The 14,657-nt window shown below is 36.0% G+C and overlaps 1 protein-coding gene across 3 annotated transcripts in view; it reads right to left on the bottom strand.

The window, feature by feature from the left end:
• Nucleotides 1–3,932: 3,932 nt before the first annotated feature.
• txnrd2.2 (thioredoxin reductase 2, tandem duplicate 2) overlaps nt 3,933–14,657 on the bottom strand; it is a 58,944-nt gene continuing 48,219 nt past the window's right edge. Inside the window, exons 13-17 of one of the 3 annotated variants that reach the window (XM_039771510.1) lie at nt 11,413–11,508; nt 6,466–6,558; nt 4,612–4,683; nt 4,437–4,534; nt 3,933–4,131 (exon numbers count right to left, since the gene is read on the bottom strand). In XM_039771510.1, the coding sequence (XP_039627444.1) occupies nt 4,008–4,131; nt 4,437–4,534; nt 4,612–4,683; nt 6,466–6,558; nt 11,413–11,508 (483 nt within the window). In that variant the 3' untranslated portion in view covers nt 3,933–4,007. Of the gene's footprint in view, nt 4,132–4,436; nt 4,535–4,611; nt 4,684–6,465; nt 6,559–6,806; nt 6,870–8,257; nt 8,424–11,412; nt 11,509–14,657 lie in introns of those variants that run through there. The other 2 variants (XM_039771511.1, XR_005635828.1) reach the window with 2 other exon arrangements.

The following is a 14,657-nucleotide window of genomic DNA, read 5'->3' as shown; positions in this document are numbered from 1 at the left end:
CGCTTGAGACAAAACTACAGTTTGGTGCAGCTTTTTGTTTTCCTACTGATTTCACAGAATGGACCAAAGTGCAGGGTTGACTTTAGGCCACCAATCCTTTCAATCAGCTCTTGATAAGAAGAGATTAAGAAGTGAACAAGTAGAGCACCAGACGATTGGCGTCCCTCTTGCAGGCCTAGGAAGGTAAGCCTTGCCTGCCACTTGCATGTCAACATCAAGACACCTAGCATGCAGACGTTCACTTACACACTTGACAGACGAAACTCCACCGCACTCTTAAATCCATCAACTTTTGACAGTGAGCTGTGATCTTTAAAACTAAAGTGGCACAACACATCAGTGAAAATAAAACCAATACTAATCATCACAAAAGTTTAATTTTCATGAGAGTGGGTAATGATATGTTTAAGCTCAGGCCTAACCTCTTTAGGCAGTTCATAGTTCAGACTACATTACAAACTTTTCATTTCAATTGCAGGCAGCAACCTCAAGCTTGGTCCAGAGACAACAGCTATAATTTATTGGGTTGCACTATCTCCTTTTGGGTAAAGGGTGGGGATGATCCATTTAGGCATTTTGAGTTACCAATTTTATACTCCTTAAACGATTATATTTCTTTATCATCAAACTGCACCAAATATTTACGTATTTTGAATGCTATGACAAGGCATGTCAGTCTTATTCACCAAGAATTCAATGCGTCAATCAACTTTAATCGAACACAAATAAGTTTAGGACACATTCAGTTCACTATTATGAAGTTTAACATGTTTATAATAAAAAGAGAATTAGTTGCATAACATCTGTAATAATTTTTCAAATCGTACCTCACATTTTTATTGTCAACCAGATGCTTGGCAATAAAGCAGGCTTGGACCTGCCCAAAGCTTCCCAGCTAAAGATACTGGATAGACATCTGAATGGAGTTGAGTCTGGCTGGCTGGTGGTTATCTGAAAAGCCTATTTTATGAAGGAGGACTAGGGGAAATTAAACTTTGGTACTCATTTGACTTAACCCATAGTGACAGAATCTGAAGAACTATGCAACAATACCACTCACATTTGATTCAATAAGAAACATTAAGTAAAACCCCACTTACAATGCTACTATTTTTCCTTAAATTGACATAATTTTAAATATAATTCTTTGATAACCTGTGTAACAGCATTGTATTTTACATTTCATTTTGGTCATATTTCATGACAAACGTTTTACATATTACATCAACACTTCAGTTAAGATCTCAGGTTTATTGAGTTAAGATACTCAAACTAACTAAAATGTGCATTGCCCCCTAAATAAATGGCTTTGCTCCACTGTTTTGTTTTCTTTTGGATCATTAAACGCCACACGGCCAGCAGTCACAGTTATGCACAAAGCTATGTAGGCAGGAATTAAATGCACAGAGTCAAATGTCTTCCAAACAAGCAAAACACTGAACACAGAAAAAGTTTTGAAATGCTGTCCTAGTTTTAAAAGCCTCCATGGCACAACTCTGAAACAAATAAATGCACTCTCAATCTATGACACTAATTCCGCCTCACATCTTTAGCCAGAAAATGACATTTCATTTTAGGAATGTCTCAAAATCCACAAGAAAAACAAAGCAGAAAACAATCCGATTCTTCCCACTGTTGATTCACCTGTAAGCTGCCAAGTCTGGGTCTTTAGGGACCTTGTCACTGGTGATGTGGAAAGGTCACAAATACCTGACCCTAAATATCTTTAAGAGTACAGACAGTGGAGACCCTCTTCTGCTAAACTGGAGAAGCCAACTCTGGCCTAATGGGGTTAATGTTTTTAATGCAAGATTTAAAATGAATAGTAGGGAAAATGCACCTTTATCAATGCGGCACTTAAAAATCACTGACTTTTTCAAATCAGCACCAGCTGACACAGGAAATTTTATTTTTTGAATTTGACAAATTAACAAGTTACTTCATACCAAAAAGTAAATGTACTGCAATACTTTTATGGAAGCATTATTGACATAGAGGCCTCAGGAATGTTTTTATTAAAAGAACGCAGCATGGAAACATGGCAACAAAATATATAAAACCTTCTTTTGCCCAGTATTGCCTTCAGGCCTTATCCATCGTTATTTCACTTCCCATGACAATGCACTTAAAATATTAATAATACAAGATTCATATTGAGATATCCACCTAAATGGTTAACTCTTCTCCTGCTTGAATATTTTTTTCAGCTAACTCCAGGTGCATGTCCAAGCGAGCAGAGCATTTCTGAAACATTCATTTTTCATTGCTTCAAGAACATCAAACCTGTGTGTTACATGTATCATTTAAAAGTTTTTCACTGCATATAAAGGTTTCATACACCTCTAATTACAACTTCTGCAATAACAACAAACTTCAAAACAAATCTACTCATTTGACATTATTAACAATAAACCACCGTGCCTGTCCATCAATCACACTTTTGTATTTCATTCACCACAGCACAGAATTACTTGAAAAGACAATGCAATGAATACAAAACAACAATATAATCAATAATAAACATTTTATAAAAATATGTACTTTGACAGCTTGGTTACAATGAATAACTGCATTAATTCACTTAATTTGAGCACCATTTAACATCAAACTTATGTTTTCTGTACTTCAGATTTTCACACAAGTCATCATTACATGGTACCCAGACAGAAGAAACCCCCTACACTGATTTAAAATTTTACCATAAGATATACAAAAGGAAAAAAGAAAAAAAAAAAAAAATCAGACACACACACAAACATACATATATATTATATATATATATATATTATATACATATATATATATATTATATATATATATATATATATATATATATATATATACACACACACACACACGTTTTCTATTTGGTAGTCTTAGAGGAGGTTTATGTCTGTGTGACTGGAGAATCCCTGAATAAAACACAAAAGAAAACCTTTCCAGTTGGAGCACATGGGTGTAATCAATAATTATTATTCTTCAGACACTCTTACTATTAAACAAATAACAAAAAATGCACTTAAAGATTATCACTTCAATTTTGTGCATATGTTTTATATATTTATATATATATATATATATATATATATATATATATATATATATATATATATATATAATATATGCACACACATATATATTATATATATCTATATCTATATATATATATATATATATATCTATATATCTATATATATATATATATATATCTATATATATATATATATATATACACACACAAAAAAATAAATTATATATTAAGAGCGTACACACACATATACATCTAAAGACCTACATAAAGCAGCAAAACAATTAACTATATGATTTACTGTTTAACAGTGTCCTACCAGATTTATCAAAAGAAGCTTAATCTATAACTTTGACAAAAAAAAAAACAATTTTGCCATCTTTAGATGACAATGCATTCATAACATCCAAGGTTTTTATATTTAGATACCTATCACACAAGCCTGCTTTGCTATTTTATACAGCCACTAATGTGGTTTGAATAATGGATAGTGTTAAAAACTTTGAAAACAAGTAAATTGTAACTATCTGATAAATAACTGAGTATTTGTTTAATCCTCAATGTAAATAATAAAAGCCTCAAAATAAAAAAGGCCCTTTGAGTTCATACATGGAGTTAATGTAAAATTTCAGAGGACACACTTGGCAATGCTCCCATCTACTGGAAAGCCGGAGTACTACATGATGTAATTATTGGTAATTGGAACTGGATGAAAGGTTTTAAACATCCATGACAAATAAAAGTTAAGTATTTGTTGTAGTCTACTTTGAAAAACAAAAAACAATCAAATTCATAATCATTCCAGCAAGACATGTCAGTTATCTGCAAAAATGTATGAGGGAAGAAAAAAAACAAAAAAAAAACACAAAAAAAAAAAAAAAACTGCTAGCTTTTCTCACACATCTCGTTTTACGTGCAAGCTTCCAAGTGGAGAGATCTTCCAGGTGTTTTTTGTTATCTTCAGGGATTAAGCCTAACCTCAGCAGCCAGTAACAGTAGCATCCAGACCAGAACGCTTAGTAATATGAAGCTTGGTGATTTCTTCAGCACAGGTTGGATGGATACCCACAGTGGACATGAGATGGGAATAGGTAGCCCCACACCTACAACAGACAAACAATAGTGATGAATTATTCACAAAAATAAAGAAATAATTATAACTATGACTCTGAGAACCTCAAGTGAAATTAAAATTCTAAACTGGCACAGGCTATTTGTTTGACATTGTTTCCCAAGATGTCTTACTACTGGGTATACTATTAAGGATTCAACTGAAAATAAAGTTTAATGACACCAAGTTCATTTTGTTGATGTAATTCATAGTATAAAGAAAAACTTAGTTAATACACAGAAAAGCAAATAAACTGTCAAAATAAAAAATGATTTTGTATTTATTTGGTAATCTTACTGTATTCCAAGTGAAAATCCCTGAGTTACTTCTCCAGCGTTAGGTCCATTAAAGTGCAGCCCAAGTATTTTCTGTTCACTATTCCGAAAACACACAACCTGCAGGAAAACCAGACTGAGTTCATTATCATCTCACATAAACCAGCACAGTTCACCTCACAGCCAAAGCCACTGACCTTGATATAACACTGGCTGGAATCTCTTTCAGAGACAGTGAACTCCAGAGGCTTGTAAAAGGCATGAAATACCTGGTTACAAAAACAATTTTGATTAATACGAATCTGTACTTAAGACCCATTATAATGTGTTACTGTACAGATAAACACAGTAAATGTAACTTAGATGCTCCATTTAATGCAATAATATGAATTGGTTTACAAGCAGCTATTCAACCCAAACTACAATAAAAGAGCTTCAACATCATGCAGGAATTTTATCCTTTTACAGTAAATATACATGTGAAATTAAGATATTAAATGGGAAAAGCAAATCCTGTATAAAACCTGACAACAGCTGCTAGACTGCAATCTCAAAGATAGTCTACCCAAAATGCCACAGAGAGGATAGGAAGGATGAGTGTCAAAGACTGAAGAATCAAGTGGTCCATATACAGCAGCTGAAAACTGTGCAACATGAAACATTTTACTGTTGCACCAACTTCATGTGAAATATAGTTTATCTCATGAATATAAGGTTTTCACCTCAACGTAAAAGTTTATACTTAATGTATAAATGTAGCAGGCAACTTAAAAATAATAATAATAAAGTATAAAAAAACGTGACTTAATTTTCAAATGAGAACAAATGCTGCATCTGTGCACTAGTTTGCTTAACATTATAATATTCATTGTGTTACTTGATTATTAGATTGCAATGTTGGTGCAGTGGTTGCTTTTGGGCTTAAATCCCAGACTATGTACTCTGTGAACTTTGCACCTTCTCCTAGTTTCTACCAGGGACTTCTTCAGATAGTTCAGTACTCTGCCATATTCTAAAGGCATGCCCTGTTAGGCTGACTGTAGATTGTGCTTTGATGTAAATCTAAAACTTCCTTCAAATAGCTTTACAAGTATTGTTGTTTCATTATGAAATCTAAAAGATTAAGGTTTATGAGAGTTGCATCAAGTTTCCTGCTTCAAAAACAGCAGTTATTGGTTTAAAAATGTTTGAATATTAAATAATTTTTCCAAAAAACATTAAATTACTAATCAGAGAAAAATATCCAAGAGTTGGAGATTAATAACTTTTGTTTATATTATCCATGGTCACTACGAGTTCAGTTTTCTGTACTTTTTTCCCCCCCAACGGTCAAAGAAAATCACTTCTGCCAATTTTTCAAAACCATATCGAAGTTTGAGCTGGTCCTGTATATTGTACATATCTCTTCATCAGATGTTGTTTCATCCCATGTAAAATTCTCTCTTTCCTCTTATAATCCTTTGCTTGTTGTCACACGCATCACAGTTTGATCAAACCTCATACTGAAATGCCAGTCAAGAACATGAGTCACAATGCTTTTTAAAATTGTTTTTGGTTTTCTCTGCACAGGTGTTGCTAAACTCTGGCAGAAACCACTGAGCTAAGCAGAGAAAAATAGTGTGTGCCTAGAACATGACAACAAATGATTTATATCAAAGACCAGATTAAAGCAGGAACATCAGATTTCTATAGACCATCCCCCACCCAGAAACAACATTATATGAGTGCCAAGCAGTTAACGAGTATTTGGCAAATTTCCTTCTACAGTTGTGGGCAAGGAACACCATGGTTTCAGCATAAGCCACACAGTGGGCTAAAATAAAGAGCACTATATATTGATCCTCCAAGCACACAATTTACACTCATTTTACTGGAAGTCTCCTTCTATATACACAGGCCTAAAGTTCTTAATCTCTTTTAACCTAAAAGCTGCAAGTTGTTATGCGTTATTGCTTAATGGAAGGTGACAAGGATTAATGAGAATCCTTAAAGTCGCCTCTGAACACAAATGAGAGCCCTTTCAATTGTATCCTTGTGCTTAGCCGTCTTACCTCAATGTTTTCCTCGCCGTGGCGCCTGACGGCTTCCTCTTCAGAAAGGCCAATACAGCCATATTCAAGGGGTGTAAATACTGTCGTAGGGACCTGCAGATGTATATAATTCTGTTAAGTCTCGGATATATCTAAAATCTAAGAACTAAATGAACAGACATAGATTACTTTTGGAAACTAGATGTTTGGCCTCTCAATAGCTTCCTATGATAATGAGATATTCTGACAAAAGGAGAACACGGGCCTTTAGTACCCTTTCAAAGAATGTCAGGGACAGAAAAGAACTATTAAAAGAATGCAGCTCTGAAGGGGTCTTACAATGAGAGGGGACAGACGCTTACTTTCACAGGAAAGACGATCCAAGTCAAATGTTTACTGCATCAAATCCTTCTACATCTGTAACACTGTAAAAAGACATGTGAAAGTCCAGTGGCCACGACTGGAATTCGGCAACTCCAAATTAAAACATTAAACTAATATAGAAGACTGACTGAAAAGAGCTCAATGGCCTAAAAAAATTATATATTATATAATATACATACACACACATATAGTGCACAGATCATTATACGCACACACGTCACAAACCTCATGGTAGAACTTTGAGTGGCACACCTGATGAAGGCTATACATTCAAAATGCTGGGTCCTTCACCTTCTTTCCTTTTCAGTGTGGAAATAATTTTAACGTTTTTCCTATTTTATATGATATCTAACATAATGTCCTGTAAGTGTCAGAAGTGATTCCACTCTGCTGGGCCCTTGAACAAGGCCCTTAACCTGTAATTGCCCCGTCATGACGTTAACCTGCATCCAGCACTGCAAGCAGGCTGTCCAACTTGCAGGTAAAACATGGGAGGGTTAGTGGCAGGACTGCCACTCCAACCACTATAAAAAACCTCACACTGTTCTACTCCATTCAAACTAGTGTGGTGCTGAGGTGTGGCCCATAGCATGGCCATGCTTGGGTCCTAATCTGGGACCTGAGGTGGTTCGTGATGAGGTGGGTGCGGCAATGTGCTGTATCAGTGCAAACTCCCAATCTCTCTCTAACACAATGTCACCATTAAAAGCAAAAAGCTGGAATAATCAGATTGCAAGTAGCCAAATAAAATAATACTGAATCGGAGAATGATCAATCAATAAGGAATTATTAAAAAGTTTTGATTTTGACCTATTAAGGGAAACAGCATGACTTCATTTTAATCCCTGTGAACATCAATATATTTGTCACAATATTCCCATTTTGCCTTTCTTGAGCAACCTGTCTTTGGCATCCTCATCACTAACATGGAACATCCAATAGTGGCACCACTTTAGATTGCAGAACTGGCAAGAATTACACCGTACCAGGATAAGAGGGGAATGATAGGCAGGTTTCCTGGATGCCTTTCCATGACTGACTGCCTCAAATGCAAAGGCAAATTAGATTAATAATGAAAAGTTATGTTGGACTTATGAGCCATGTAATCGCTATAGATTGCACCCTCAACATCTTAAAAAAAACCTATACACATGATCTTATAGGTACTGGCTGGGCCCTTTACTTGAACTACTTCTGATGTGGCAGAATCACCAGATTTTCATTGTTTTGAATGTCATTTAGGCTGTGAGTTATAGTGATGGATCTAGGCTTCACCAGCAGTGATGAAAGGCTTCTTAAAATTCTCCCAGTCTGAATTCATTAGTGCATGATTCTCCGTAGAATATCAGATAAAATCATTTTTCCTTTCAGGAGTCAGCACTTTGGGTGCACAATGTTTTCATGCTTATGAAGAATAGATTCAACTGACCCATGATCCCTCAAGAGTCAGATAACTCATGTTCCATCTCTCTTTGAATCTCACTTGTGATTCACTCCATAGTGGCTTTATTTCCTGCTGTTAATGCTGAAGGCTGGCCAGACCTTGGGTCATTTTCAAGATGTCCTGCCACAACAGCCTATTTGTTGACTGTGTCCTGCAGTACAAAAGGAAATGGGACGAGACTTGGCACAAATTAGACAAGAATGCAAATGATATTGCTCTCTAACATTAGAATTCCAGTGATAGCGAGATGCCCTCTTGGTTCTGAAACATGAAACATACAGATCAGGTCAGGGAGCATGCACGGATAAAATGCGTTGCCGCACCCACCACACAAGGAAACCGCTTCGGATCCCGGTTGGCAACCCCCAAGACAGACATGTAGACCAGTCCCACCCTCCGGAAGTGACCATCTGTCTCCTCTGTGACCAGGATCACCCTCAGTGAATCAGGCCACATGCCCATAGTGCCGTAGCTGACAGTTCCTCACAATGAAGGTAATGTGCCTCATTCGGGACTCCGTGAACAAACTCTCATTCAACACAAAGTCAAACCAATGGTACCCAAGGATTCTCTATAGAGACAGAGTAGAAAAGGAGTCCAGTCTTCATCTCGCGTCACTACAGAGAGTCCTTGTCTCACAGCCATATACTGTAGCAAAACAATAAGCACCATGACTGTAAAGACTTGGATATTTGTTCTTTTGCACAGATATTGGGAGTGTCACAGACCCTTTTGTATAACTGCGCGGAGAATATTTATAAAACAGTGTGGGAGATTTTCTAAGGGCTTAAAATATATAAAAATAACCATACAAACAATACAAACGCAACCCCCGTGATCGAGGAGGGATTACTGTACATACACACACATACACACATGGCACAGAGATGCCAGAGGCAATGACCTGGCTGGGACACCGTGAGGGACCGGATGTGGGTCGGCACCCACCCTGGATCACGTGGGGGCCACGGGTTGAGGGCATGGAAGCCCCACCCTGCAGGGGCCCGTGGTCACCGCCAGGAGGCGCCCCAATGCCTTGGGGACCTGTTACCTCAGCACTTACGTCACACCCGGAAGTATTAAAAAGGACACCCAGTGAGCTGCCGGGAGAACAGCCGGCACTTCCGCCACGCTGGGGCGTGGCCAACGGGGGAGTGTCGGGAACACCTGGAGCTCATCCGGGACATGAAGAAAAGGGGCCGTCTCCCGAGGCTGGAGTCGGGTGGAAGAAGGACGAGGCACGAGAGGAGAGTGGAGGCGGCCCGGAGAAGAAGGCATTGACTGGCCAGGACTGTGTCTTAGTGACCTTGCATATAGTGTAAATAAACACGTGTGGTGGTGAACTGAATACAATGTCTGCCTGTCTGTGTTCGGGCCGGGTTCACAACACACACACACACACACACACACACACATACATACATACACACATACATACATACATACATACATACATACATACATATATAGGAAAGATGCTTAAAAATAAAAATTGACATTTAATTTAACTGGAGGGGTTGATAAGCATACCTCTAACTTAGAAACCTGAATGTAGCTGATGAAAATATAAGGTAGTAGAGGCAAAAAAAAAAATTTCAAGCACCAGAACTTCAAGAGGATGCCATGCACTGCAAAGCATTCACTCCTAATGAGAAAGGGGAACGAGATAATGAAACAAGTTTATGCAGGTGACTGCTAATATTTTGTCAATACATTTACGCAGAACCAAAGCAGACTACAATATTCTGATCAAGGCAGAGTCTAGATGAACAATAACATTTATTCAATGCAGTTTGAATTAGTCATAATGTTGTTTGTCAAAAATGTGTATAAAGCATTTGTTCATTTAACTTTAATGGGATTATAGTAACAAAATTTGGTTTTTAAAAATATTTCTACACACAGTACTTTTTATCAGTTGATTTACTTCGCTTAAAGTGCTTTGCTTGCTGTCCACTTTTCAGCTTCTCATCTTTGAACGTTGACATTCAGTTTGCACATATGCTTTTAGTCCTTCTTGTATCTCATACCCTTACCCCTACTTCCTCTTTAGATTACATCACCAAAGCCAAACTGACTCATCAAATTGTTCAGAGGGACCACACACAGACACACACACAATAGCATTTTATTTTATAGTAGATATTAGCATTTAATATATTTGTTTAGTGCATGTCCGTACAAAATTTTGCTTGTGTGTTAGTATTCTTTATTGATAAATGTCACATACTATCTACTAAGCCTTTCTAAATGATCTGAGGCTTAACCAACAATACTTTCTGACAAAGACAATCCACATGACAATTGCTAAATGAGTGTGCTCAAATTTGGTAAATTATAAGTACTTGTTCAGGAAGGTTTTGTGTTTTCATATATAGTCAAGATGGAACACTCAAAACACATTGATCCTGTTTGGAACAAACCAGCAAGTATAAAAAAACAGCTTATCTTTTCCAATTTTATTGAAATCAATGTCCCTACTTTGTATCAAATAATATTACTGCTTTACTACAACATCATGTTTTTTTCTTTCTTAACATTGCCATTACAAATGGAAGTAGAGAAAAGAAGGTTCTTTATTTTTGATATTTTTCAAGAGATACATTCACTATTACACAAACTGCACACTGGTTAATTGCCCGCATTATGAATTGTTGCGGTTCATACTAAAAATGTTCTACTTGGCACAAGCACCCTTTTGTTATCGGTATAGTACAGAGTTCTTTGATTTCCCTGGTTTTTAGGCTTTTTTAGACAAGGGTTTCCTGTATAGTTGAACCTTGTAAATCAAAAGGAACATTTTAAATTTCATGTTTTTTTTTTTTTCCTCCCAAGAAAGCACAGAATTGCAGCCTCCCTTTTCCTCCTCCACTTTGCACACACCATATCTTCAATAGTGAGAAGCAAGGACAGACTTAAAAGTATCCATGCCTTTATGAACTGAATAATGCAAACCAAAGACATTAAAATGTTTCAGATTCGCTGTTCTTTTATCCTGCTAGTTTGACTTTTAGTCAAACCGTTTATTTCATACTATTTTCAGTATATAGAGACAAATGAGATACTTATTTATCATGGAGGATATTCCTGAAAGGATTATAAATCAACTTAAAATTATTTATAAATTAGGCTCTACTTACATTGTCATAATTCATTAATTCAGTAGAACTGTTGAATAATCTTCTTGCTAGAAGTTTCCCAGCTTTAATAGCTGAAGGGGTCAGTTCAGGTCGCCCCTGCAAGTGACAGAATTCTCAAATGATTAAATTATGGAAATTACAAATTGTGTCAACTTTGCATCTCATATATTAAAGAGGGTCTTATTCTTAATCTCCATAAAAAAGTAGGCACAAATTAGCAGATTCTGACTTTCTCCAAGTATATTATAGTCATAGAAAAGACGCAATTCATTTCTGTTCTCTACTCTGAGTAGCTCTTTAGTAATTGCCAGATCTATTTGATGTAAATAGAAAAATGATCTTGTTAATACTATTATGGCATGAATTGTCTAACAAACAAGCCACAAAAAAATCCAACAATGACACAATAAGTATTTGTTCTTTGGTACTTGTCCATAAGTTATGGCAAACAGTGTTATTAACTAGGTCCTATTACATGGGACAGCAAGCCACAAGGCTAACTTTTCCATTGACTCAGTGTGCAATATATATTGAGTCAAGTAACCTGCTTGTGTAAAGACATATACGCATGGAAATACCTGTACTACATACTCGTGACTTGCAGCACCAACAACAAAGTAAATGCATATAAATGTTCAAACAGTTCCCATAACCCGCGTTCAACCATTTCCATTTGATGGGTACACTGTATTTTTGTTTTCCACCACTTTCACACCTTGATTTTGGAATTACAGTTTTAATGACTCTACCAACAAAACTACCCTTTTAAACATTAAGCTTCTTTTACTCTCAGAAGTATAATGCCTGCATTTTTAATATGTTCTGGGGTGTGGTTTATGATGGAGAAATCAACCTAATATCAAGAACTACTCAAAATAAGTGAAAACAAGTGTGCAACCACTGATTATCCACGGTGACATGGAAGGGAACGACACTGGAGATATTATATTGGAACCAGGATGGATGGTTTCCAACTACATCCTTCAGGTAGTTGAACCAGCAGGTTTTTATTCCAACCAATCTCACAATACATCATTCTTACTTTTAATTGATGTCAATGTTTAGTTATCTGGCCTGTAAATCTTCCCATAAATTTAAAGTTAAGTATTTTTTGCCTTAACTATACTGCATTTTATTTGCCATTTTCTTTTTAATTTTACCCTTTTCAATGGGGTGTGTCCTCTTAATTGTATCCAAATACTGATGAAGAGTAATGAGTTTGTGGAGTCAAAGGCGCAAATAACATTGAAGGCTAAAGGAATCAATGACATCTGTCATTTTCACTTGTCTGCTCATTAAGAAACACACCTTACAAGTGAGCAGACAAATGAACCTGGTACTGACGTTTAATGCTCCCCAATAGCCTTGTGTTGTCAGCATTTTGATACAATTAAAGGAGAAAATTCTATAGAAAAGAGTGAATAAAAAAGGAAATGTACAAGCAGGCATTTCAAGGCTTGTCAAAAATACAAATGTCATAATTTCTCAGAATAAAGAAAAGGACAGTACCTACAATGATGAAATCAATTTAAAGTATGAATGATGCATCAACTCTAATATTAGTCGGAATAAAACAGCCGTATATTTCTGAGGACTACAGTTGAACACTACTGTTCTAGTGCATGTTAGCAATAGTATTTCATAAATTAACAGCTAGTTTATCACTTAATAGTCATTATGGCATAAAAAAACACCTTTGTAGATATGTAATTCAATAACCCATATTATTTCTAAAAAGACAGTGTGGGATTGCACTATTTGCCAATGCAGTCAGAAACTGATAATTTCTGTAATTTCATATGATATTTAGAATGCTGAAAACATATACATTACAGAAAATCTTGACTCACACTTTCTTTAGGTACAAATGTATAAAAGACTTCAAGGAAGAGTCTCTTCCATTCTGAATTCCCCCCCACCCCCCACTTGAGTCTTTTGCATTTCATTCCCATCAGAATGCTGCTTGGCTACCCAGTCCTGTAACATCTAAATACAGCTGGCAAGATTTCAAGCAAGATAGAGCTTTTTAAGCCTCAGGTAATTTTCTTGGTTTTGAGAAACTGTCATTTCTGGAAGTGCAGAGCATGACAGCAAGTGATGAGTGGGACACTGCTGGATTTTGTTCAGGTGAATGCATAGTCTGAGAATATAAAACACACTTGTTAGCACCTCAAAGGCTTTCTGCCTGTACAGAAGTCTTTTAGGACAGAGCATCAAATATACAAGAGTGATTCATATGAGCAAATGATTCACCAAACATCCAGAATTCCAGGAGTCGCCAAAAAAAAAAAAAGAGGAAGAGGCGTTTTCTTTTAAATAGCTTGGAATAAAATGTCAAGCACAGAAAAAAACATAATTCCTTTATTCACTAAACAGTACCAAATGTAAACCAGGAAAGAAGATTGAAGGAAGACTGGGCATAAAATGTAACACTAATAACTATACTGCGCATAACAACTTTAATAAATAAATTAATTTCATTTACTAATGTGTATTTTTATTTCATTCTTTTTCTATACTTTATTCCAGTTAAGCAAGGTTATTCAAGTCTGTAAAAAGCACTACTACATTTAATTCCGCTTAAAAATACATATTTAAAGCTGTAAAAGTTTACATGCAAACATGATTGATTACTTAAAAATATCAATACCATTTCTTGATGTTAGCAATGTGTTATAGATTTCAATCATAGCTCCAGTTTCAAGATATTTTGCAACTCTTCTGGTCAACCCCAAGTGTGAATATTTTAGAATTAAATCTTAAGGCCACCCCTTCAGTACCACTTACTGTTGAGTAACAGTCACTCTAATTCATACATATTTTTAAAAATGCCCACTGCTATTGTATTCAACCACAGATAAACAATGTTAGTCAAACAGGAATTTATCAACCTCACTATAAATTACAACTACAGACCATCTGAGACTATGGCAGGCATAATACAGTATAGGTCCTAAATAGGTGCTAATGCAGCAATGTCAGACTCATGCGCAGGTGTACACTTTATAAACGCATGCAATTTTCATCTTGATTGAACATCTCTACTTATTCAGTGTGAACTGAAGGTGGATTTTTGAAGTAGGAAACAAATTAGGTTGACTGTAACATTTCATTTGAAGCACTGAGGTCAATGTATGAGACTAAAGTAACCTGCCCGAGCTGTAGAAATACGTTACTTTTAAAATGTCTTTCGAAGCCATCTGATTGACTGGCATTATGAACATACCTAGAATACCACAGTATAG

Source organism: Polypterus senegalus, chromosome 12 (assembly GCF_016835505.1).
Source record: "Polypterus senegalus isolate Bchr_013 chromosome 12, ASM1683550v1, whole genome shotgun sequence".
Classification (NCBI taxonomy): domain Eukaryota; kingdom Metazoa; phylum Chordata; class Cladistia; order Polypteriformes; family Polypteridae; genus Polypterus; species Polypterus senegalus.
The sequence above is the reverse complement of the archived record's forward strand: the minus strand, read 5'-3'. Positions and strand labels throughout refer to the sequence as shown.